At 34.8% G+C, this 22,137-nt stretch overlaps 2 protein-coding genes across 6 annotated transcripts; one reads left to right on the top strand and one right to left on the bottom strand.

The window, feature by feature from the left end:
• Positions 1 to 2,281: 2,281 nt before the first annotated feature.
• On the bottom strand, positions 2,282 to 7,489 carry LOC100255117 (probable lipid-A-disaccharide synthase, mitochondrial). 5 transcript variants are annotated; one of them, XM_010658954.3, is made up of 10 exons: positions 7,344 to 7,489; positions 6,325 to 6,373; positions 6,152 to 6,242; positions 5,713 to 5,812; positions 5,383 to 5,488; positions 5,063 to 5,286; positions 4,746 to 4,824; positions 3,911 to 4,149; positions 3,349 to 3,575; positions 2,282 to 2,861 (listed from the first exon to the last, which is right to left on the bottom strand). In XM_010658954.3, the coding sequence occupies exons 2-10, from the start codon at positions 6,329 to 6,331 to the stop codon at positions 2,672 to 2,674; spliced, it is 1,263 nt and encodes a 420-aa protein (XP_010657256.1). In that variant the 5' UTR covers positions 6,332 to 6,373; positions 7,344 to 7,489; the 3' UTR covers positions 2,282 to 2,671. The 5 variants fall into 5 exon arrangements, with proteins under 5 accessions (XP_010657256.1, XP_010657255.1, XP_003633287.1 ...); XM_010658953.3 differs by having other exon boundaries at positions 6,152 to 6,248; positions 7,344 to 7,480; XM_003633239.4 differs by having other exon boundaries at positions 6,152 to 6,373; positions 7,344 to 7,480.
• A 7,391-nt stretch (positions 7,490 to 14,880) lies between these two features.
• Positions 14,881 to 16,975, top strand: LOC100263626 (GDSL esterase/lipase At4g26790). The gene is made up of 3 exons (XM_010658951.3): positions 14,881 to 15,415; positions 15,507 to 15,996; positions 16,641 to 16,975. The coding sequence occupies exons 1-3, from the start codon at positions 15,050 to 15,052 to the stop codon at positions 16,832 to 16,834; spliced, it is 1,050 nt and encodes a 349-aa protein (XP_010657253.1). The 5' UTR covers positions 14,881 to 15,049; the 3' UTR covers positions 16,835 to 16,975.
• Positions 16,976 to 22,137: the final 5,162 nt, after the last annotated feature.

Genomic DNA, 22,137 nt, shown 5'->3' with positions numbered 1-22,137 from the left:
TTCTTAAAACAGTTACCAAATATTAGGATTTATTTGATAATTGTTTTTAAGAATAGTTTTCTATTCTTTAATAAAAAAAAAAAAAAATATGCTTGATAATAAAAATTTGTCTTATATTTTAGGTTCTTAAGAATAGAAAAAATTACGTTTTTAGATAATTACACTTGTTTTTTTAAGGATTTAAAAAAAAATAATTATACAAACATATAAATTGATTAAAAACAAAACATTAGACATAAAAATTATTTTTAAAACATATTTAAAAATATTAAAAATTGATTAAAAACATTTTAGGTTTCAAATAGACTTTTATTGTACAAAATATTACAAAACAATTTTCAAAAACCATTTTTAAAAATTGTTTTTAAAAACTATTTCTTAAAACAATTATAAAAGATACCCTCATTTTCTTTTTCCATTTACTTTCTTCAAACTTTTAGTGAAGCAAAATCAAAATGATAAAAGATTTTGCTATCTATTTTTCTTTTTAAAAAATGAAAAAGGAAAAAAGAGGCACGTCCATATGTTTTTCCATGGGCAACTTAATAGAAGAAAATTTTCTTTTACATTTTTTGTCATATATTTTTCCCTTTCTATGTTATTTTTTTCAAACTTTTCAAGAACCAAATATAATATTAAGATTTTTTTTATGCATTCCTAATTACATATATGAAAGTATAAAATCGTTCTAAATTATTTAAAATTACATAAAAATTGGTTTCATTGTATTCAAATAATTTTTTAAAAATTAATTAATTCGAATATCAAAAGTTTTTAAATTATTTTTAGTAAACTTCTATGCATTAAATCCTTACAAATTATTTTTAGAAAGAGAAAATAATTTTTAGGAAATTTTAGAAAAGGTTGCCAGCATAAGATATGAAAAAATCTTGCTTTTTTAAGTCCATAAATTTAAATCACAAACTTATGAAAGAGAAAAGTTTTTAAATAAATAACTCTTAAAAACTTTCCTACTAAAATTTTGAAACCTTTAATTAAATTTTTTTTTTGTCAAAGTTAGTTCATTTTCCAAATATTTTAGTTTTTATCGGTTTGATGCAATCGATTTCCACTCTCATTTATCTTTTGAGCTCATGAAGTACCATATCTTTTTTAATATGTCTACATGATTAAAAGAAGTTCAATATTTTGGAATCCCACCGAATAAACTACGTAACAAGCTTTTGTATTCATTTGTATAGCTATATATATGCATTGTGACCAAAAAATTGAACAAGAAAAAGTTTGATGGTTACAGTTTCATGACACGTTTGATCATGGAAACAAAGAATGGAAGGGAAGAACATTGGGAAACAACAGAGAAAATGATTGAAATAGAAATAGACATGTTATAGGGTCCGCTCAGTGTCCAAGAATAATCATCTCAGGCTCAAATTGCATCTCCGCAACATTTGCTTCCGACGCCGAGTCATCTCCAGAAGCCTGTGGATCATCATCGTGATCTTCAGGACCGCCGGGGGGGCTGGGGGAGCTGGCGGAGGATTTAGGACTAGTGGGTTTGAATCCAGGAGTAGTGACATGGAAGGATTCATCGTCATCGGCATTGGCGACCTCGATCAAGAAGGAGCAAAGGAGAAGCGTTGCGAGACAAGAGACGAGCATTCCTCTGGATATAGCCATCGTTGGTGAGCTAGGAAATGAGCTAAACTGCAAGGGTGGAGGTGTTTGATAGTGGTGATATAATATTAAGGCTGAAGAGGTGGAGATTTAAAGGGGGTGGAGCTTCCTATTTTTAGACATTTATTGTTGAACTCTATGTAAGAGAGTCTGTTTGGATTGAGCTGGTCTTTAGGTAACAAACATCTAAACTGCAGACCCACCAAAAGTGGTGTTTCCATTAAATAATCTTTAATTTACACCCACCAAAAACTGATCTATGTTTTTTCTCCATGAAAAATAGTGGCAGTAGCATAATCAAACCCTACTTTCTAGAATATTTCACAGAGCTCCATAGACTCTACCCATTTATGGAGATGTGTAAATGTCTATGGTCATTCTAGAAGGTTTCTATCCTTATAATGGTAAATAAGGGTTCATTTGGGCAAAGGTGTGACATAGTGCCGCAAGGTTAGTGTGCTAGATCATTTCCCTTTCCAATAATTACTGAAAAGGAAAATGTTAAGACATTGTAATGGTACTTATAGAACAAGGATTCAAATCATTCAATATGTATAACGAGATCTAGACTAATGATCAAATGAGATTTAAGAACAAAAGTACAAACAAATGAAACTAAAGTACAAATAATAGAACTTAAAAATATATGTAACGTGATTTTTTTTATATAGATTTCAAAAAAGTACAGTCAATGTTATTGCTGAACCCTAACAAAGAGGGTGGACAAAGTGTTCATGGACAGCAAACCAAAGAGACATGGGATTAGATTTAAACTATAGGACTTTTTGGAGAATTGAAGAAGTAAATTGGCTTCAAATCTTGAAGACTGATCCACTACTGTTGCTCCCTGTGTACTTGCATGATAACAAGAAGATGAAGTTACATAAAAAACCAAGTGAAGAAAGTTACTGTAATCTTTTGTCACTAAATTCCAGAGCTGAAAAGTTCAACACATCTGAGATTCTTCATTACAATGTGGCCCAGAAAATAGGGTGCAGAGCTTAACTAAGGATGATGATGGATGGTTAACAATTCATCTTGGTTTTGCATAGTATAGTATGGTAGATGCTCCAATCATACTTGGGGTATAGTCAGGAGACTTCCATCTCAAATCTTGTGGCATTCGATTCTCTATGATTTTTTGCGGAGGAGATAAAAGAGACAAAACCTTTTCAGCAGCAACAATTTGTTTTTCTCGAAGGCCTTCATCCAGAGTTAATTTCCTGCAACAATTCAAAACCCTGTAAGCTATGGAATCCATGAGAAGAATTATAGCTTCAAACATCTTAATAGAAAAAACAATATTGTATAATTATGTTGATTTGCATCTCCTACCCGAGATTTGCTTTTTTCTTTTCCCTTTTTTTTTTTTTTTTTTTTTTTACAGTTTTGTCTTTCTGTTTTTCTTTTTTGATGAGAAAAATCTCCTAGCCAAGAATATGGAAGGTTGCTTCTAAGATAGAGCTACTGGAAATACATAGAAATCGGGACATATAAGCCTACTGAAGCTGAAATAGGAGGAAGAAATTTGCTTATATCACCAACACCAGCACTGTAACACCGTTTCCCCCTTTTTTTGAATAGGCAACAACAAAAGCAACGTTATACTAATAATCCTGCAATTCCAGTATAATTCTATGCACTTGTTCCTTCCAATTGCCTAAATACCCAATCAGGAACTGGAAAGAGAAAAGAATAGTCCATGCATACATGAGCAATGAAGCAAGCTTTGCTGGTGTGCACGCTTGAAGAAGAGCTTCAGGAATAATGGCAGAATCCAATAGAATATTGGGGATTGAGATGAATGGTATCTTTGCTTTCCAACAAATAAACCATTCAGTTAGGAAATGAGCTCGATAAGCAACAACACATGGCAGCCGTGCCAGCTGCATCTCAACAGCAACTGTTCCAGAAGTGCATAATGCAACCCTGCTTGCCTGCAAGTAGTCCAATTCAGCTTAGAAAGAAACATGAATCTAGCCAGAAGCCATGCACTAAGTAGTATAATGTGTTCATAAGATGGGCATCCAGGCTTTTATTTGAATTGGATGATCTTGATCACCATTATCAGGATAATCACACTTTTTTTCTTTTTATAGATGAATGTGATAGATCAGGTGGCCTATAATTATCTGAGTTGGGAGGGCAAACATTCCACATGGCACACCTACTAAATGAGGAGAAGGTACCTCTTATTCTGTGTCTCACAGACATTTATAATGTAATAACCTTATTAGTTTTGCCACAGAGAAAGGAGAGTGAGAGACCTTACACTGAGTGCATCATATTTCAGGTGTGGAGATCCTCCTGGAATCAATTTGACAGAAACAGGCCAGTTATAAGTGGTCCTACTAATGTAGTCCTTCACATGCTGATTGGGAGCCACATGAATGATTGTTGTCAACTCAGAAAAGGAATGTTTTAATAGTTCCACAGTGTTGGAGAAGATGGAAAGCATGCGGGTTACTTCTTGTAATCTGCTTCCAGGAAGCAAGCTGATGACCGTGGCTCCTTTCAAAGATAATTACCATGAAGTGTTTAGACAACACAGAATTTTAAAGAGAAAAGAGTGAATATTGCTCAAGTTCAAATTATGAGACATTTTAGTGTTTTCTTAAGAAGTTGAGATTCTAAAGGAATTTAGGCTTTGAGGGGAAAGCTTTCCACAAAAAACTCAAGTAACTCAAAAAATGAAGGTACCTATGATTGGAAAATATACCCTTCCTCGGAAACTTAAAAAAAAAAAAAAAAATGATATGTTGGCCAAAAACTAAAGGTACTTATGATCGGAAAATATACCCTCCCTTGGGAAACAAAGCAGGCCTTTGCAAAAGTCCTATAAAGCATCCTTTATCATGAAAGAAGCTAAAACTAGCAGGTTTTAGAAAACAGGATTTATAAGGCTACTAACCACAAATTAATCGTTATGTGGCTCATACTGAGTTTTCATTTCAGTGAAATTTCAATGCTTAGAAGCACCAGTAAAACCCAACATAGGAACAAATCCTGTAATGATAGAAAAGCCTACCCCTCAAATTTAGAAACTGGAAATTGGAATTGTACATCATAAAACAAGAACCAGTAGAACATCATTATATTTAAATTACCTGGAGCTATTCCATTTTTACTTCGGAAGTCTTCAGAATTTCCTTTCACCTTCCATTCACTTTGTGGGGTATTCTTTTCCTGAATATGAAATATCTCCAGGGTGTCAATACTTCTAAAACATCGCATGGCATCACGGCAACACAAAAGCACAAGTACCACAAATGAAGTTGGATGTTTCTCAGCCATATACATGTTTCTCTTTAATTAAAAACAGTTTGAAGAAGAGAAGGAAAATACATAAGCATTTAAAGTAAAAAACTATGCAAGAGACTGGTAAGTCTGACTATTCAACATCAATTAGAACATAAATCAATACCAAATTCAACTCCAAGACATCTTCCAGTATAGGGTGGCCCACAAAAGTAGCAGCCAGCCCATTTGATCTGCAAACTTCTTCTTCATAAGGAAGTATACAAAAGACATGATCGACAAACTCAGTCAGCCCTTTTAGTCTTGCTTCACCGCCTTTCCATGCCCAGAATGATGGTGCTACAAAATGGTGGTGTACAGGACTAACCAATCCTTGCTGACTATATCTAGCTGCAAAAAGTATTTCCCCAGTTTCCTACACCATACTTTTTGCATACGAAAAATATAAGATTTGACTCAAGTTACAAGGAGGTGGTTGCATATTACCCCTTAGCTGCTTCAGGAAACGGAAGGAGAACCCCTTGGAGTCAATTGTCAGTACAACATGTGGCTGAAATAGGAAAGCAGCTTCTATTGTTTCCTTCAATCTCATCTGTCATTTCCAAGTTGCAGTATAAGAATTGGGTCCAGACAAGATGCACTGGCACACAGATAGTTCCTCTTCCACTAAAAAGAAATATAAAATATTCATATGACCATGAATGGAGAAGGTCAAGTTTTCCTTTTATATACAACTAGAGCATAAAAAGGAAAAGAATCAACTAAAGTGACAAGCATATATAGAAAATTGTCAAATGTAAATTGCCAGCTACATACTCTGAACTTATTCAGATGAGGCAACAACTCCCAGATCCCCATTACTGCAATATCTTCCATAGGGAAAAGAGGTTTCAATCCTTGCTTGGACATCATGGGCCTGAAAAAGGAAAAAATAACATTACAAAAAAGGAATTCATAAAAATGTGGTGAGGTAAGAGATCATCAATAAGAGAAGACTGTTGCAGAGTGCCAATGCTCAGAAAAATCAAAATAAACACTTAACAAATACAAAGTTGGTATTTATCCTTACGTAAAACATGAAATTGAAGGAAAAGTAAACAGAGAAACTGGGTTTGTTTTTTAGTTTTTGTGGAGGTGGAAATAATGGGAAAACATGAACGAATAGCCATACCAGCTAGAGAAACATTATCCTTTCATATTAAAAAGGAAAAAAAGAACAAAATGAAACACAAAAGCATAACACATGAGAGCATACCCTCCAACACCAGCAAAACGAATAGGAAAGGGGGAAATCCCTTTTAAAGAAGCCATGAGACGAGAACCTATTGTGTCTCCAGAAACCTCTCCTGAAACTATGAAGACCCTTAGTTCACTATCTTTAGCAGCCATGTCTATTGGTGCTCTGCGTGAAACTGAAAAAGATCTCACCAGCCATGAGAAGCCCTTGTTGCTCCTACCCTTTAAATTCCACATCGTTCTGAACAACATTTCCAATATTTCGTAAGCATCATAAACAAAAGAGAATATATGCCTTAACAAATATCAGCCCATCCAAGCAAATTCAAATAATCTTTTATGAAATCAAGTAGTGAAATTATTCAAACCACAAAATCTCCATATATGTGTCACAATATGCAATGCATCATCGTATCACCAATTCTTCTGATGATTCAATTTGCTTCTGATTTGAACCATAATCAACATCCAAAAATGCACAACATTCACATTTGGTACTGACCAAGGTCCAAAGAGGGTAGCAACTAACCTAGGCCATGTTTGGAACATTCAAAAAGAGCATCAGAATGGAAAATCAACTCCATTCTTATTCATTAATGCGTTTGGATTGTTTTTCAAAATGGGAATAGAACTAAAAGATTTCACTGTTATGAAAATCAAATCCCGCTTCTACTCCAATTTTGATTCCTCTCTTATACGCAGAATCTTTCCCATCCTATTTCCATTCCTATTCTCATCTACCCAATGCACCCTTAATCTACTATACATTCACCCATAACTGAAAAATTAAGAAACATAAATCAAATATTCAACTATCAATCCCCATAATTAACCAATTCTTGTTTAAAAAGTCAATATTAAATAATACATACAAAGTCCATATCAATCCCTCTGAAAAAGGACTGCATCAAAAAAATGGGTTCAAAGAACTAGATCAATTATATAACAAGTGTCACCGCTAATCCAAAGGCAGTGTTTTTAACCAACCTATCAGTATAAACAAGCTCCAAACATGCTTTTGATAGTAAAAAACCTAATTTCTGACTAGAATTTTGGCGGTATGTTCTTGCCTTCCAAAACAAAATTAACAGAAAATTTTACTTCCAAAAGCGTAGAACAGCGCATTTTAGCAAAGTGAGTAATGATTACGTTTAAACCCTAGCCTGAAAAATATTCTGAAAGAAGATAAAGAAGGGGAGAGACGAACTGACCACCGTTTATTATCTGAGGCAAAGTAAGGTCATCGGCCGGTGGTTATGGCCTATGGGCGATGAGCGTCTAGCGCACGTCTGAGAGAGGGAAGGTTCCTCGAGCGGGTGGATGTAAAAAGCCAAAAAAAAAAAAAAAAATCAGGTGTTCGTTGGACGGGCTTTTTTTAACTTTTGCGGCAATTTTAAAAAATTATAATTAAAAAATGGTAGTTTTGAAAATATTGATAGATTTACGGCAGTTTTGGCTACGTGGAAGGTGTCTTTTGAAGAGACACCTTCCACAATTTTCAAAATCATGAAAGAATTGAATTTAAGCTAAAGGTGTCTCTTCAAGAGACACCTTCTACAATTTCAGAAAATTTGATTTATATTAAAAGTGTCTCTTGAAAAAACATTTTCCACGTGGCAAAAAATCCAATATGTATTAAAGGTGTCTCTTGCAGAGACACTTTCCACGTGGCAAAAAATCCAATATTCATTAAAGGTGTCTCTTGAAAAGACACTTTCCTCAAAAATTTGAATGTCTTATAAATTTGATTTTAAAGCTAAAGATGTCTCTTGAAGAGACACCTTCTACAATTCCTAAAAATTTTAATTTATACCAAAGGTGTCTCTTTAAGAGACACCTTCTAGAATTCCAAAAAATTATATTTATACTAAATGTGTCTCTTGGAAAGACACTTTACACAATTCCACAAAATCCAATATGTATTTTATTTGTGGAAATGATTTTAAAGCTAAAGATGTCTCTCTTTAATGTATGAAAATTGTGGAAAGTGTCTCTTCAAGAGACACTTTCAGTATAAACCAATTTTTTTAAAATAATAGAAGGTGTCTCTTGAAGAGACACCTTAAATATAATTCCATTTTTTGGGATTTGTGAAATGTGTCTCTTGATACCTTCCACAATTTTAAAAATATTGGGTTTATACTGAAAGTGCTTGTTCAAAAGACACTTTCCACAATTTCCATTCAAACAGTGGAAAATTTTGAATTTATGCTGAAGGTGTCTCTTGAAGAGACATCTTCCATAATTACAAAAAAATGGAATTATATTCGGACACCTTTCATAATTTTTAAAAAATTGGTTTATACTGAAAGTGTCTCCTTGAATTTAAATTTGAATTTGAATTTCAATTATTGTAGGTACTAATCTAATCAGGTTATTATTTTTTTATTTTGTTGCAACCCCCGTTTGATTCCCAAGTTTGTGCAATCCCCGTTTGATTCCCAAGAAAATCCATCCCCCATTTGCTTTCCGGGAAAATCCATGGAAAACCCCCTAAAAAAACAAATTTTCAATTTCAATTATTGTAGGTACTAATCTAATCAGGTTATTATTTTTTTATTTTGTTGCAACCCCCGTTTGATTCCCAAGTCTGTGCAATCCCCGTTTGATTCCCAAGAAAATCCATCCCCCATTTGCTTTCCGGGAAAGTCCATGCAAAACCCCCTAAAAAAACAAACAAAAAAATGTTTTTTTTTTTGCTCTGTGCTTTCTGGATCTGTCCAGGGGTCTCTTTGCTTTTGTGCCATTGGATTTAAATTTCACAAACCCTAAATCCACGATTTTTGAGCCACGCTGAAAAACACAACCTTTCCCCTCAAATCATGATCACCTTTCTCCTCAAATCATGATCAGATTACCAAATAGCTTATGTTTCTTAATAAAAAAAAATTGGACAGATACCCTATGCGCGGGCTGGACTGGTAGGAAATATTGGGAAATTTTTTTTTTCAACTTTCCCACACTTTCTTGGCAACCAAACAGAATCACAACAAGCCAAACCACAAAAAAAATTAAAACTTTCTCCATTATTTTTAGTCTACTTAGTTTCATTGTAAAAAAAAACAAAAACTTTATTTTTTTTACAACTTTCCCACACTTTCTCGGTGACCAAACACAACCACACCACCAAATATAACCACAAAACTTACAGAAAACACTGGGGGCAATGGTTTCTCAGATCTGCACTTCACTTCCTTCCTATTGGTGTTGAAGCAAGGATCTCCACCTCATGATCAGCGTGCGGGATAGTGGGTTTTCGGGCAGAGGAGTTTTGATGCAGAGAAGAAAAACGAGAAGGGAAGAGAAGAAAAACGGGAAGGGAAATGGAAAGGGGGGAATGGGTTTTCATATCTATCCTATGTGTTATCCTACGTGTTCAAAAGTGCCGTAGAATTGGAATTATTTTCCAAACTATGGTATTTTAAATATTTTTTTTTTAAATGCAGTATATTTATCAAGAATCCTTCGTTGGACCATGGAGATAGGTGGAGTCACGAATCACAATGTTGAATGACGCCCTCGTTTGAGGGTGTGAGATCAACCGGCCCAATACTCTAGTGGGTTGGGCCCATAAGAATAATGTATTGGGGTGCTCCCTATGCCCTCTTGGCCCAAGAGCTCTCTCCTTAATCCTATTTTGGGTACAATATGACAAAAGAATAGATTAATTATGTAAATTAAGCTAACACCTCAATAGATCACAAATCTGAAATCACGAATGAACAAATGGGCCTCTACAAATAAGAGTTTTAATATTATGTTAAACAATTAATCAATCGCTGATATTTCGTATTGGTGGGTCATATTCATATTCTATCAAAGTAAATATTTTACTAAATAGGCCAACTCAAATACGACAGGGATGATAATAGGATTAAAAATATAAACTTAAATATTACTTAATTATTAAAAAGATAACATATTGTTGAACTTGTTTAACTTATTTAATAACTAAATCTTCTTATTTAATAATTGGGTTAAGTCTTGTATAAGTCTATAATTAACGTCTCAACCATATATATTTATGATTTAATTGACCTATTTATTCAAAAAAAATTTAAATGGGTCAGATATGAGTTAAATAATTTAAAGTTATAATTAGATTAATTAACATGATTATTAAATGAGTCAATTTGAATCAAATTTGTGCTATATTGTTTGATCAAAAAATTACTTATTTTTTAAATGAGTTGTGCATGTTGATACAAATATAACCTAAACATAATTATATTCAACCCAAACCCATAACAAAAAATGATAAATTCGAGTTGTATTTATAAATCATATCAAACTTTGTAACCCCCAGATAAGATAAATAGTTCAAGATCTAATATTGATCATAAATGGATAGTAAGTAAATCTAATGACGGTTCCTTCATCCAACATCCTTAGGAAAGAAAATCAATTTGATCTTTATAAATAACTTAATGCATGTTTGTCTTTTACCATTTGAAAAGAGTGAATTCGATATAATGAAAAAAAGTCTATGGGTTGATCATATTGCCTCCACCCCATAAAAACTTATAAGATCACGCTAAGGGTGCCTTAGACCTCCAAAGGTCATGGATCGATGATAACCAAACATCTTTGAGGAAAAGAAAGGAGACAACTAATAACTATTAATAAAACTTCAAGTTCATAAGTAAATGAACGAGTCATGCTCCTAAAATCATTAACCTTTTGAAATCTTACTAAAAAGTTAAATCATCGATTACAATAATACAATGAGTCGTGATAAAATATTTATTCGATTAATTTCATTCAGATTCCTAAAAGTTTAGCATAAATATATTAAGTCATCATTGGTTTTAAATTTCATCCGTTAACATCAGAATAAATTTATAAGGGTGCTAATAAATGAAATTTGAAATCAATGATGAGTGGGATTGAAATTGTACAAGATCTCTATAGGCTAGTTTTGAAATAAATCCAATATTTGATATTACTTGTGAGAAGTTGGAGATGTTACTCGTCATAGGTTAAGTTAAAGAGTAAGTACATGACCATGGACCACTACTACTAGGCATGTAAAGCCAAATTCTTGAAATCTGAACTGTTGTTGGGTACTAAATAACTCTGACACTGGGTCACATTCAGCAGCACCAACAGGTATGATACTACTACTTGTGTGTAAATTATTTCAAAAATAAAAATAAAAATCACTATTATTATTATTATTATTATTATTATTATTATTTATTCATAAATTATTGTCATCAACATTTTATTAAAATTGTATGCAATCTACATATCAAAGAAAAATTATGATTATGGACTAATTAAATGACTTCTCTAATGGATGAAAGGTAAAAGTTAGTGATTTTTTTTTTTTTTGGGATACATTTTCATTTTTAAATATTAAATGCATATAGAGGAGGGGCCTTCCAATTGAGTCATTTTCAAAGAGGATGATGTCATTAAACCTAACTTTGCCGCCAATTAACTAAACCTAACCACAACAAATTCATTTCAGACACCCCACACCCATAAAACTTTATTAATCTGTCTAGAAGCAAAAGACACCTCCATGGGTATTAATGAGACCCAATAATTAACCCCCATATAAAATCTTGAAATCTAATTTGTTCATCCTTTGGTGGGGGACAACTCCCATTTTTTTACTATGCTCCAAAGTAGTTAATTATTGGTATAAACAATAATTACCTTTATCAAAAATCAAAGTCATGGTATAATAATTATTTTTGTCGAGTTATATCAAAATTTTAATATTTTAAGTTTTTCTAATTGTATATTTAAGTCTTTTATAATTTATGGGTTGGTTCTTCAAATACTGCAATCGCAATTAAAAAGAGGATGAGAATCTTCATCATTATAATTGCTTTTTTCATTTAATTAATGGATTCGTATATTTTGTAAATATATTTAGCCGTATCTTTAACTCTTTTATAATTTATGGGTCTACTCTTAGAATACTACAATCGCAATTGAGAAGAGGATGAGAGTTTTCATCATTATAACTATTTTTTTTTTCATTTGATTAGTAGATTCGTATATCTCGTAAGTATAGGAACCACAAAATTGTGTTAAAAATCTCGTTTTTCATTTGTTTATGCTCGTATGTGGTTTGGTTAATAAAAAGCAAAAACGAAAATAAGAATGTATCACACCATGGATTGTAAAGAATGTCAGCAATCTAAAATCCCACATGCAAGGAAATGAACTACTCATATAAGCATAATAACCATATAATAATTAAGCAATGGGTCCTGAAAAGATAGTGAAAAAGAGAGGCTAATTGGACAGAGAAAGAAACTCTTCATCCCTGACATAGCTTTCGCTAGCTCTCATCTGCTAAGGCTGCATATTTTATTCTGTTAGGCTACTTCATTAGTGATGAATCATAAATATTATAGCTCATAGGGAGCTGTCAAGCTCCAAGTTTGTGAACCTTCGAGAAGACAGAATGATATATGATTGAAGGAATTATACATCAACAAAAGTTTTGAGGGGCCAAGTCCAAAAACGATCAAAGACTTTGTTGTATTAAAGATGGAGACATCAAAACCAGGTTGGGAATGAGAGATTCTTTGGGGACATTTAGCTGTTGGAGTCTCCTTTTCATGGATCATTTCACTATACAACACAACTTGCCTATGTTTTCCAAGCATTCTATTATTATTCTGTTCAATAATAAATTCTATGTTTTTATTTTATTTTACTTTTTTTTTCTATTTTTCTCAAGTTAAGAGGAAAAAAAAAACCCATGATATTTCAAGGAAATAGCATGATAGAAAAGTGTGGTGAAAACGATTTGCATCTAACCATGTAGATATTATCTGTTTTGGATTCAAAAAGATTCTCATAGTTTTAAAATACGTTTGCAAGATTAAGAGGATTATATATATATATATTCCCAATAACTTTCTCTCTTATCTAAACATTACACAAATGATATCAGACCTAAGTTCTTAACCCTGATGTGGAGGTTTGTTTGACTCTGTAGGGATGTTTGTTAATTTGACCTCATAATTAGGGATGACAATGGGACGGGTTTTTTTCGAGTACCCGTCTCACCCATAATGGAACGAGTTTCAATTTTAATTAAACGGGTTTGAGAATTTTTTCTTAAAACTTAAGACGGGTTCGGGTATTGTCTTATCCTACCCTAATTATATATAAAATTAATTTAATTTAATTTTTATTTTACTATTTTTAATAGATAGATAATAATAAAATATTTTTAATAAAATAAGTTATGAAAAATATAATAATTTAATTATTTATAAAATATATTTATTTTAATGTAATTAAAAAAAAAAAAAGTTAAACTAGAACGGGACAAGGTGGTATGAGAATTTCTTGTATCCCACCCCTCCCCATTTAACTTTTTAAGTGGAACGAGAATGATAATTATTTTGAATAAATGGGACGGAATTGGAATGGGGGCAACCCATCCCGAACCTGCCCCGTTATCATCCTTACTCATAATTCTGTGAGATATAATAAGGACGTTGTGTCTACATGCATGATGTTTGTAATATCTTATATCGAATAATGGAAAAAGTTACTGAATTATATATGTATGAACTTTTTTTAACTATGTATATGTATTTTAAAGTTATGAAAGCCCCCTCATATTGAAAATAGACAATATTTATAAAATTGGGTACGAGTTAGAGAAAGAAACTATATGTATATATATTGACACTTAGTTTTTGAAGGGAGAAATGAATGAATTTTAAGCTACTTTACAAGATTTGATGAGTAAATATTTATATTTATTTATTTATTTTGGATGTAAGTGAAGTAACACCTAATATTCTGTCATTATGATTAGAAACAAAGTCAGAATTAAAATGGGTCGTCTTCCAAAACTGCTAACCTACATTGGGAGGTGGAATCATAAATGGCCTCCTTTTCAGTTGAGCTGCTTTGAAAGCCTCATGCCACTCAGAAGCATGTCATTTTTAAAATCCCATGAACCTGGCATGTCATTTTCAAAATCCTACACCTTCTGTTGGACGGAATCCCCATTCTCACTGTTTTTTCCCTCATCCCTCATACAACAAATGGACCAGTTGGGCTCAAGATTGTGAGCAGTGGGCACACCCTTGGTCTAAGTGGAACAACTGATTGTGTACTCGAACACCCTGGCTACCTCCTCCACCTGATCTTCTTTACCTGCAAGGAAAATCCACTTCTAAAAGAAGTTTCTCTGTAGACTCCTCCAATCATGAAATTAATTTTGTAAATAAGACTACCAACAACCTACATTAATGCCAACCACAGTATCCTGGTCAGTCTCCAAATATTTCAAGACTTCCAGGTGTCTTGACTTACTGTACCCTAAATCATAAGAGGGTGAAAAATATCATATGGGACAACTCTCTCTAAAAAATTTTAGAGTTAACAATCTAACAATTCATGGGAATGTTGTATTTGGATTGACTTTTCCACCTTGGGATCCCTTACATTTCTATTCGATTACTTGGGCTGGTTTTATTACATATTAAAGGTTATTTCGAATACGTTTTACATTAATTTTAGGAAGTGTTTTTATCATATCTAATACTTAAAAAATTTTACTTAAAAATATTAAAAACATTTCCTAAAATCACTGTCAAACGCACTCTTCATATCCTAAGCTCAGTTATTTCATTTAGAGTAACAAATATTTGACTGATGCAATCTGATCAAATCTAACCAAAACCGACCCATTACTAGCTTACTTTGTTCCACTTAATTAAATTATTTAATACCGCATAAGTCTACTTCCAGGGTCACCATTCTTTTAAGCACAACCTCTATCATAGCAATTACAACTCCCACCAAACTCTTTCCCCTCAACTCCCATCAAACTCACATTTCATCTCCCACCACTATTTAATTCTCACAAAGCCTTTTTTTTCAGCCCATCTCTCCAGGCTTTCCACAGAAAAACATTTTGGTTGAAGTGATGGCACACATGTATACCCCATGGTTTTTCTTCGTTCAATTGCTAATCCTAGTTGCAGAGTCTAGAGCCAAGGTTCCTGCAGTCATTGTATTTGGAGATTCATCAGTTGATGCCGGCAATAACAACCAAATTTCTACCGTCCTCAAGAGCAATTTCGTGCCTTATGGCCGTGACTTCACTGGTGGCCGCCCCACCGGGCGGTTCTCCAATGGGAGAATTCCCCCAGACTTCATCTCTGAGGCGTTTGGGCTCAAGCCTACTGTGCCTGCCTACTTGGATCCTAATTACAATATTTCCGACTTCGCCACTGGAGTATGCTTTGCTTCAGCTGGAACAGGCTATGATAATCAGACCTCAGATGTTCTTGTAAGTCCGCACTGATCAATTCACATTTCCCTACAGTTGATCATATTAAAGGGCATTAGCTAATTTTTTCTTTTTTGGGTTCATTTTGTAGTCTGTGATACCTCTGTGGAAGGAATTGGAGTACTACAAGGAGTATCAGAAGAAACTGAGAGCCTACCTTGGGCAAGAAAAGGCCAATGAAATATTGAGTGAGTCCCTGTACTTAATGAGCTTGGGGACTAATGATTTCCTTGAGAACTACTACATTTTCTCCGGCCGGTCATCGCAGTATACCGTCCCCCAATACGAGGACTTCCTAGTGGGGATCGCCGGGAATTTCATCAAGGAGATTTACAGTCTGGGTGCCCGGAAAGTATCCCTTGGTGGGCTTCCTCCAATGGGGTGTTTGCCCCTGGAGAGAACCACAAATTTCTTTGGTGGAAGTGAATGCATAGAACGGTACAACAATGTGGCCATGGAGTTTAATGGGAAGTTGAATACTTTGGTTGGGAAATTGAACAAGCAGCTCCCCGGAATCAAGGTCGTCCTGTCCAATCCCTATTTCATCCTCCAGAAAATCATCCGGAAACCTTCCTCTTATGGTAAGCCACCCCTTTTCCCTCCTCTTTTCCAACTCTTAATAAAAAGATTTGGATTACCTGGTAATCCAAATCCTAATTTTGATTGTTTTATGGGTAAATTTTTTTCTTTTTAAGTCATGAATACCAAAACCATTCAATTAAAAAGCTCTCGGGAACTACTCCCACGACTTTAAAATGCGGGGTCCAATTGGATCAACCTACTTTCTTTCTCGTAGTAGTTTCTGGATAATTAGAAAACTTCAATGAATTACTCCCTCAGCTTTTAAAATATTATATTAGGTCAGGTCAAGTAAGCCCATTTGAACACTCAAATCCATTTCCAAAGCCAATTTTCAAATCCCACATTGACACGAAGCCATCAAAGGGAGGAAACAAGCTTAATTAAGTCCACACCGGTACTCCAGCTGCTCCATTGACTCACTCCCTGCGCCATTGCAGTTGGAATTTATATCTAGTAAACATAAATGGGCAAAATGAGTTGGAAGTAAGCCCTGTAGAGCTTCATAAAAGCTCCAAAAATGGCAGAACTAATAAATATTTTACAGGTAGAAGCATGCCCAGTTCGCATAAAACATCAGCGTTTCAGGCCCCATGGTTTTCCTTCATTTCTGTGACCAATTTCTTGTTGATTTGGTGAACTGCAGGCTACGAAAATGCAGCGGTGGCGTGCTGTGCGACGGGGATGTTCGAGATGGGGTACTTGTGTAATCGGTATAATATGCTCACATGCCCAGACGCCAGCAAATACGTCTTCTGGGATTCTTTCCATCCAACGGAGAAGACTAATGGTATAATCTCTGATCATGTGGTGAAGACTGTTTTAAAGGTTTTTCTTTGATTTTTGTTGTAGCAGAACGTGTGCTATTGGTCGCCTTCCTATATGTCTAACGGTGTACCGCTCATGTTCATATGTAAAATTTAGGGTATCGATAATTTTTGGATTATAAAATAATAAGATTGGGTTACTAAGTTATACAAATGTGAGATGTGTATTTTTATTTAATAAATATATAAATATGTATGGACAGAGGTGCTCATAGGGGGCCAATGTTCGGCCCCTTGCTTCTTATTCCTAGGCATAGGGCCTCGTGGAGGGGAGGGAGGTATGATTGAGCCTCGACGTTTGCCTTACACCAATGTGATTTTAGCCCTACTATGGAAACCTGTCTTCATCAGGGTTTCTTAAAATCATAGAGCGGATTGCAGAATAGAATAATAATCAGAACTTTGGAGAAGATTTTGATTTCAACTAAAATTCTAAATTTCTAATGGCATAAATTTGGTATTGGGAAAATAAAACTTTTTCTGACACATGGTATGAAATGAGAGAGACAAATTTAAGAACCGGATCAGGCTTTGGAATAATGTTACAGTCACCATCCGACACATGGCATGCTTGAGGCGGTGGACTTGACTTTGCTCTCCGGTCTTCCACCAGCTGGGCTTTTATTAAATCCACAACGAAGTTCGTTGACAACCTATTTTATTGCTTTCCATGTCCTTTCTTATTTAGTAATGGAAAGCAATTTATTATGAAAGCCGGATATTATCATCGTTTTTTTTTTTTAATATATCCGATAACTTTTTTTTTTTATTTTAAAAATATATATTTTTAAACTTATTTAATATTTAAATTATATTATATTTGCATATATAATATTTAAGTCTCTTGAGATTAAGAGCTTGTTTCACAATAATTTTAGAATGTGTTTCTTATTTTTATAATACTTGAAATATATAATGTTCATTTGATAATAATTTTTTATTTTTTATTTTTAAAAAAAGGATTGATAACCAGAAATCATTGTATTAGGGTTTTTTCAAATAATATCTTTAATTATTTTCTATTATTTTTACTTTTTTTTAAGGGTTGTTTTAGAAAATAATTATACAAACATGTAAAATAATTAAAAATAAAACATAAGATATAAAAATTATTTTTTTGTTATAAAACAAAGTGAGAGAAGAAGAAAACAAAAAAGAGATAATAGAATGTAATGAGAGAAAATTGAATTAATTTTCATTAAGGTCCTGTTTTTATAGGGAGTTACAAAGAGATATACATCATTATGGATAATCATCCATAAGTTTCCACAATGCTATAAATTCTCATATTTTATAATACTCCCCTTGGATGATCATAAGGATATCGTAACTACCTTATTAAAAACCTTGCCAATGAAACCCAATGAGACAAAACCTAGATGAAGGAAAAAAAAAAAGTGTAGTATATCCATATTAGTATTCTCCCCCTCATGTAGACATGATTATGATTTTTTTCAACATTTCAATTGGTAGATCTTTCAATTTTCGCATTCCAATGTCATACCTTAACTTTTTCAATGTGGTTGAAAGTAACGCCTTTGTGAATAGATCTACTAAATTATTGCATGACCGAATCTATTAAACATCAATCTCACATTTCTTTTGGAGTTCGTGAGTATACAAGAATTTAGAGAAGATATCTTAGTTCTGTCATCTTTTATAAATCATTCTTTAATTTGTACAATACAAGCAACATTATCTTCATGTAACTTGCATTGCCTCTAATGGAAGGTAGTCCACATGTTTCTTGAACATGTTGAATCATTGACCTCAACCATACATATTCACAACTTGCTTTATGAATTGCAAGAATTTCTTAATGATTTGAAGATGTGGCTACCATTGTTTACTTGACTGATCTCCAAGATATTGTCGTAGCACCATAAGTAAAGACATATCCCGTTTGAGATCGAGCTTTATAAGGATCTGAAAGACATCCAACATCCGCATACCCTATTAATTGTGATTTTGATTCTTTTGAATAATATAAACCCATGTCGCTTGTTCCATGAAGGTATCATAATATATGTTTAATCTCATTCCAATGTCTTTTAGTTGAAGCAGAATTATATCTTGCTAGCAAGTTGACAGAGAATGTTATGTCTGGTTTTATACAATTTGTAAGATACATTAGTGCACCAATTGCACTAAAATATGGTACTTTTGGACCAAACAATTTTTCATTCTCTTTTTTAGGATGAAATGTGTCTTTGTTCACTTCAAGTGAATGAAAAACCATGGGGGATGTAGACCCTCAATTTTGTCCCTCGACACTGGCATTTATCCTTTGGGCGTCACCTGCACCCATCGTTCTCATATGGCACCACTAGGGCCCCTTTTGGGCTTAGTCGGTGTCTGAGCCTCGTGTGGGCTTGTCTGTGGTCCATTGTGGTGCGTATGTAGTTCATTTTGGAGGGTCATCGTGGCCATTTTCCTAGTCGTTCACATCACCCTATAGGAAGGAAGTGAGGTCATCCCGATGTTTTAGCTTAGTTGGAGTTTATAGGGGCATGTTGAGGTTCGGAGCACTCGAGCTTGTTTTGATCATAGCTCCCTCATTCAAACTCGGAATTGCACACTGTTTTTTTTCATGGATTCCTTACTCTTCCAGAAACATTCTATCAAATTTTCAAGATTTTTTGCAACCGGTTCGACCGGTTGGCATCCGGTTCAGCCGCTTCAGCCGGTTCATCGAGTCAGCCAGTGTGGAACACTGATTTTTGGTAATTATTTTGATCATATCTCCCTTTTCCAAACTCGGAATTGCATACCGCTTTTTTTCATGGATTCCTCACTCTTCCAGGAACATTCTATCAAATTTTCAAGATTTTTTGCAACCGGTTCGACCGGTTGGCATCCGGTTCAGCCGCTTCAACCGGTTCATCGAGTCAACCGGTGTAGAACACTGATTTTTGATAATTATTTTGATCATATCTCCCTTTTCCGAACTCGGAATTGCGTACCGCTTTTTTTCATGGATTCCTCACTCTTCCAAGAACATTCTATCAAATTTTCCAGATTTTTTGCAACTAGTTCAACCGGTTGACATCCGGTTCAGCCGGTTTATCGAGTCAGCTGGTGTAAAACACTGATTTTGGTAATTTTGGGAGCCAAATCCTACATGGCTTAGGCCCATAAGCTCCAGATCGGTTTTGGGCAATGTTGTGGGCCCATTTTGGGCCTTGGTTTGGGTTTCTGCAGCCCACCACGGATCCATATGGATTCTTGGTGGTGAAGTAAGCTGAAAACTGAAGGGAGTGAGCTGGCCTCGTAAGTGCAAGAGAAATAATGGGGGGTGTGGTTCCCATGCTAATGGAGGGGATTTCGGTGCTGAAGGGGAAGGAAACCAGGAGGCTCAAATGCTGAGAGAGGTATGAGTATAAAAGGTGAGAGGATAGGAGAGCAAAAGACCTTTTGGCATTTTTGAGAGAGGGGATATTTTGTTGGTGAGAAAAACAGAGGGTGAGGAGCATCTTCTAAGTTGAGAGCGTGGAGGAAAGCTTCAGCACTGTGATTTTTTGAAGAGGAAAGCTACAGCATCTCGGTTTCTGGAAGTCATCATCAGCGTACATGGATCATATTTGGCGGAGATTCTGAGGTAAGTATGCTGAATTTTTTTTTTTACCTACAGGTCATCTTCATCGTCTTCGTATGCTTTTTCTTCTTTCTCATCCTCTTTTATTTCCTTTGATGTGAAGATTGTATTGCTTGGGTGTGGATAATAAAGGCCACACATGTTTGTTGTTGATTGGTTATGAATGGTTGAGGATTACAGTTGAGGATGATTGTTTTCTTGATGTGTTAGAATCACGTTTAGGCTCAAGTTTAATTCATTCATCGTTTTCAATTTTGCACCATGGCTGGTTGACTCTGTCAGTCATGAGGAACACTTGACCTTGATTTGTTTGGTTTTCACTCATCCGGGCTCGGAATTGAGAACCGTTTCTTTTGTTTGCTTTCTTATTCATTTAGGAACTTTCTGACCAAATTTGGGATTTTTTATCAACCGGATGGACCAGTTGGAAACCGGTTCAACCGGTTCAGCACCATAGTTGGTTGACTCTGTCAGTCACGAGGAACACCTGACCTTGCTTTGTTTGGTTCTCACTCATCCGGGCTCGGAATTGAGAACCGTTTCTTTTGTTTGCTTCCTTATTCATTTAGGAACTTTCTAACCAAATTTGAGATTTTTTATCAATCGGATGGACCAGTTGGAAACCGGTTCAACCGGTTCAGCACCATAGTTGGCTGACTCTGTCAGTCACGAGGAACACCTGACCTTGCTTTGTTTGGTTCTCACTCATCCGGGCTTAGAATTGAGAACCGTTTCTTTTGTTTGCTTCCTTATTCATTTAGAAACTTTTTTACCACAGTTGGGATTTTTTATCAACCGGATGGACCAGTTGGAAACTAGTTCAACCGGTTCAGCACCATAGTTGGCTGACTCTGTCAATCATGAGGAATACCTGACCTTGCTTTGTTTGGTTCTCACTCATCCGGGCTCGGAATTGAGAACCATTTCTTTTGTTTACTTCCTTATTCATTTAGGAACTTTCTGACCAAATTTGGGATTTTTTATCAACCGGCTGAACTGGTTGGGAATCGGTTCAACTGGTTCAGCACCATAGTTGACTGACTCTATCAGTCATGAGGAATACCTGACCTTGTTTTGTTTGGTTCTCACTCATCCAGGCTTGGAATTGAGAACCGTTTCTTTTGTTTGCTTCCTCATTCATTTAGGAACTTTCTAACCAAATCTTGGATTTTTTATCAACCGTTTGAACCGGTTCAACCAGTTCAGCATCATGGCTGGCTGACTCTATCAGTCATGAGGAGCACCTGATCGGGCTTTGTTTGGTTCTCACTCGTCTGGGCTCGGGATTGATTGTCGTTGCTTTTGTTTGATTCCTTATTTATTTAGGAGTCTTCTAAAAAATTTGGGAACTTTTTCTCAACAGGTTGTACCAGTTGAGAACTGGTTCAACCTATTCTGCAAGAGAACTTTGGGCAACCCTCAATTTTGGCATTTTTCAAGCCCGTATCCATTGGGGCTCAAACCCATTTGCTATAGGGCACTTGTGAGCCATATTGAAGGTTTAAGTCAGTGTTTGATTTCAATTAGTGTGGGCCCATTTTGAGGTTATGGGCGGTGTGGTCTAGGTAAGTCTAGTTTGATTTGTATGACATTTGGGGAGTCCATTACCTGATTTCAACCAGCTTTCTTCCTTTTTGGCACAAAATTTGATGCTTGATTCTGAATACATGTTGCATGGCTGACTCACCCTCTGTTGTAGCACATGGCTAGGGACCACAGGT

Source organism: Vitis vinifera, chromosome 12 (genome assembly GCF_030704535.1).
Source record: "Vitis vinifera cultivar Pinot Noir 40024 chromosome 12, ASM3070453v1".
Lineage (NCBI taxonomy): Eukaryota > Viridiplantae > Streptophyta > Magnoliopsida > Vitales > Vitaceae > Vitis > Vitis vinifera.
The sequence above is the reverse complement of the archived record's forward strand: the minus strand, read 5'-3'. Positions and strand labels throughout refer to the sequence as shown.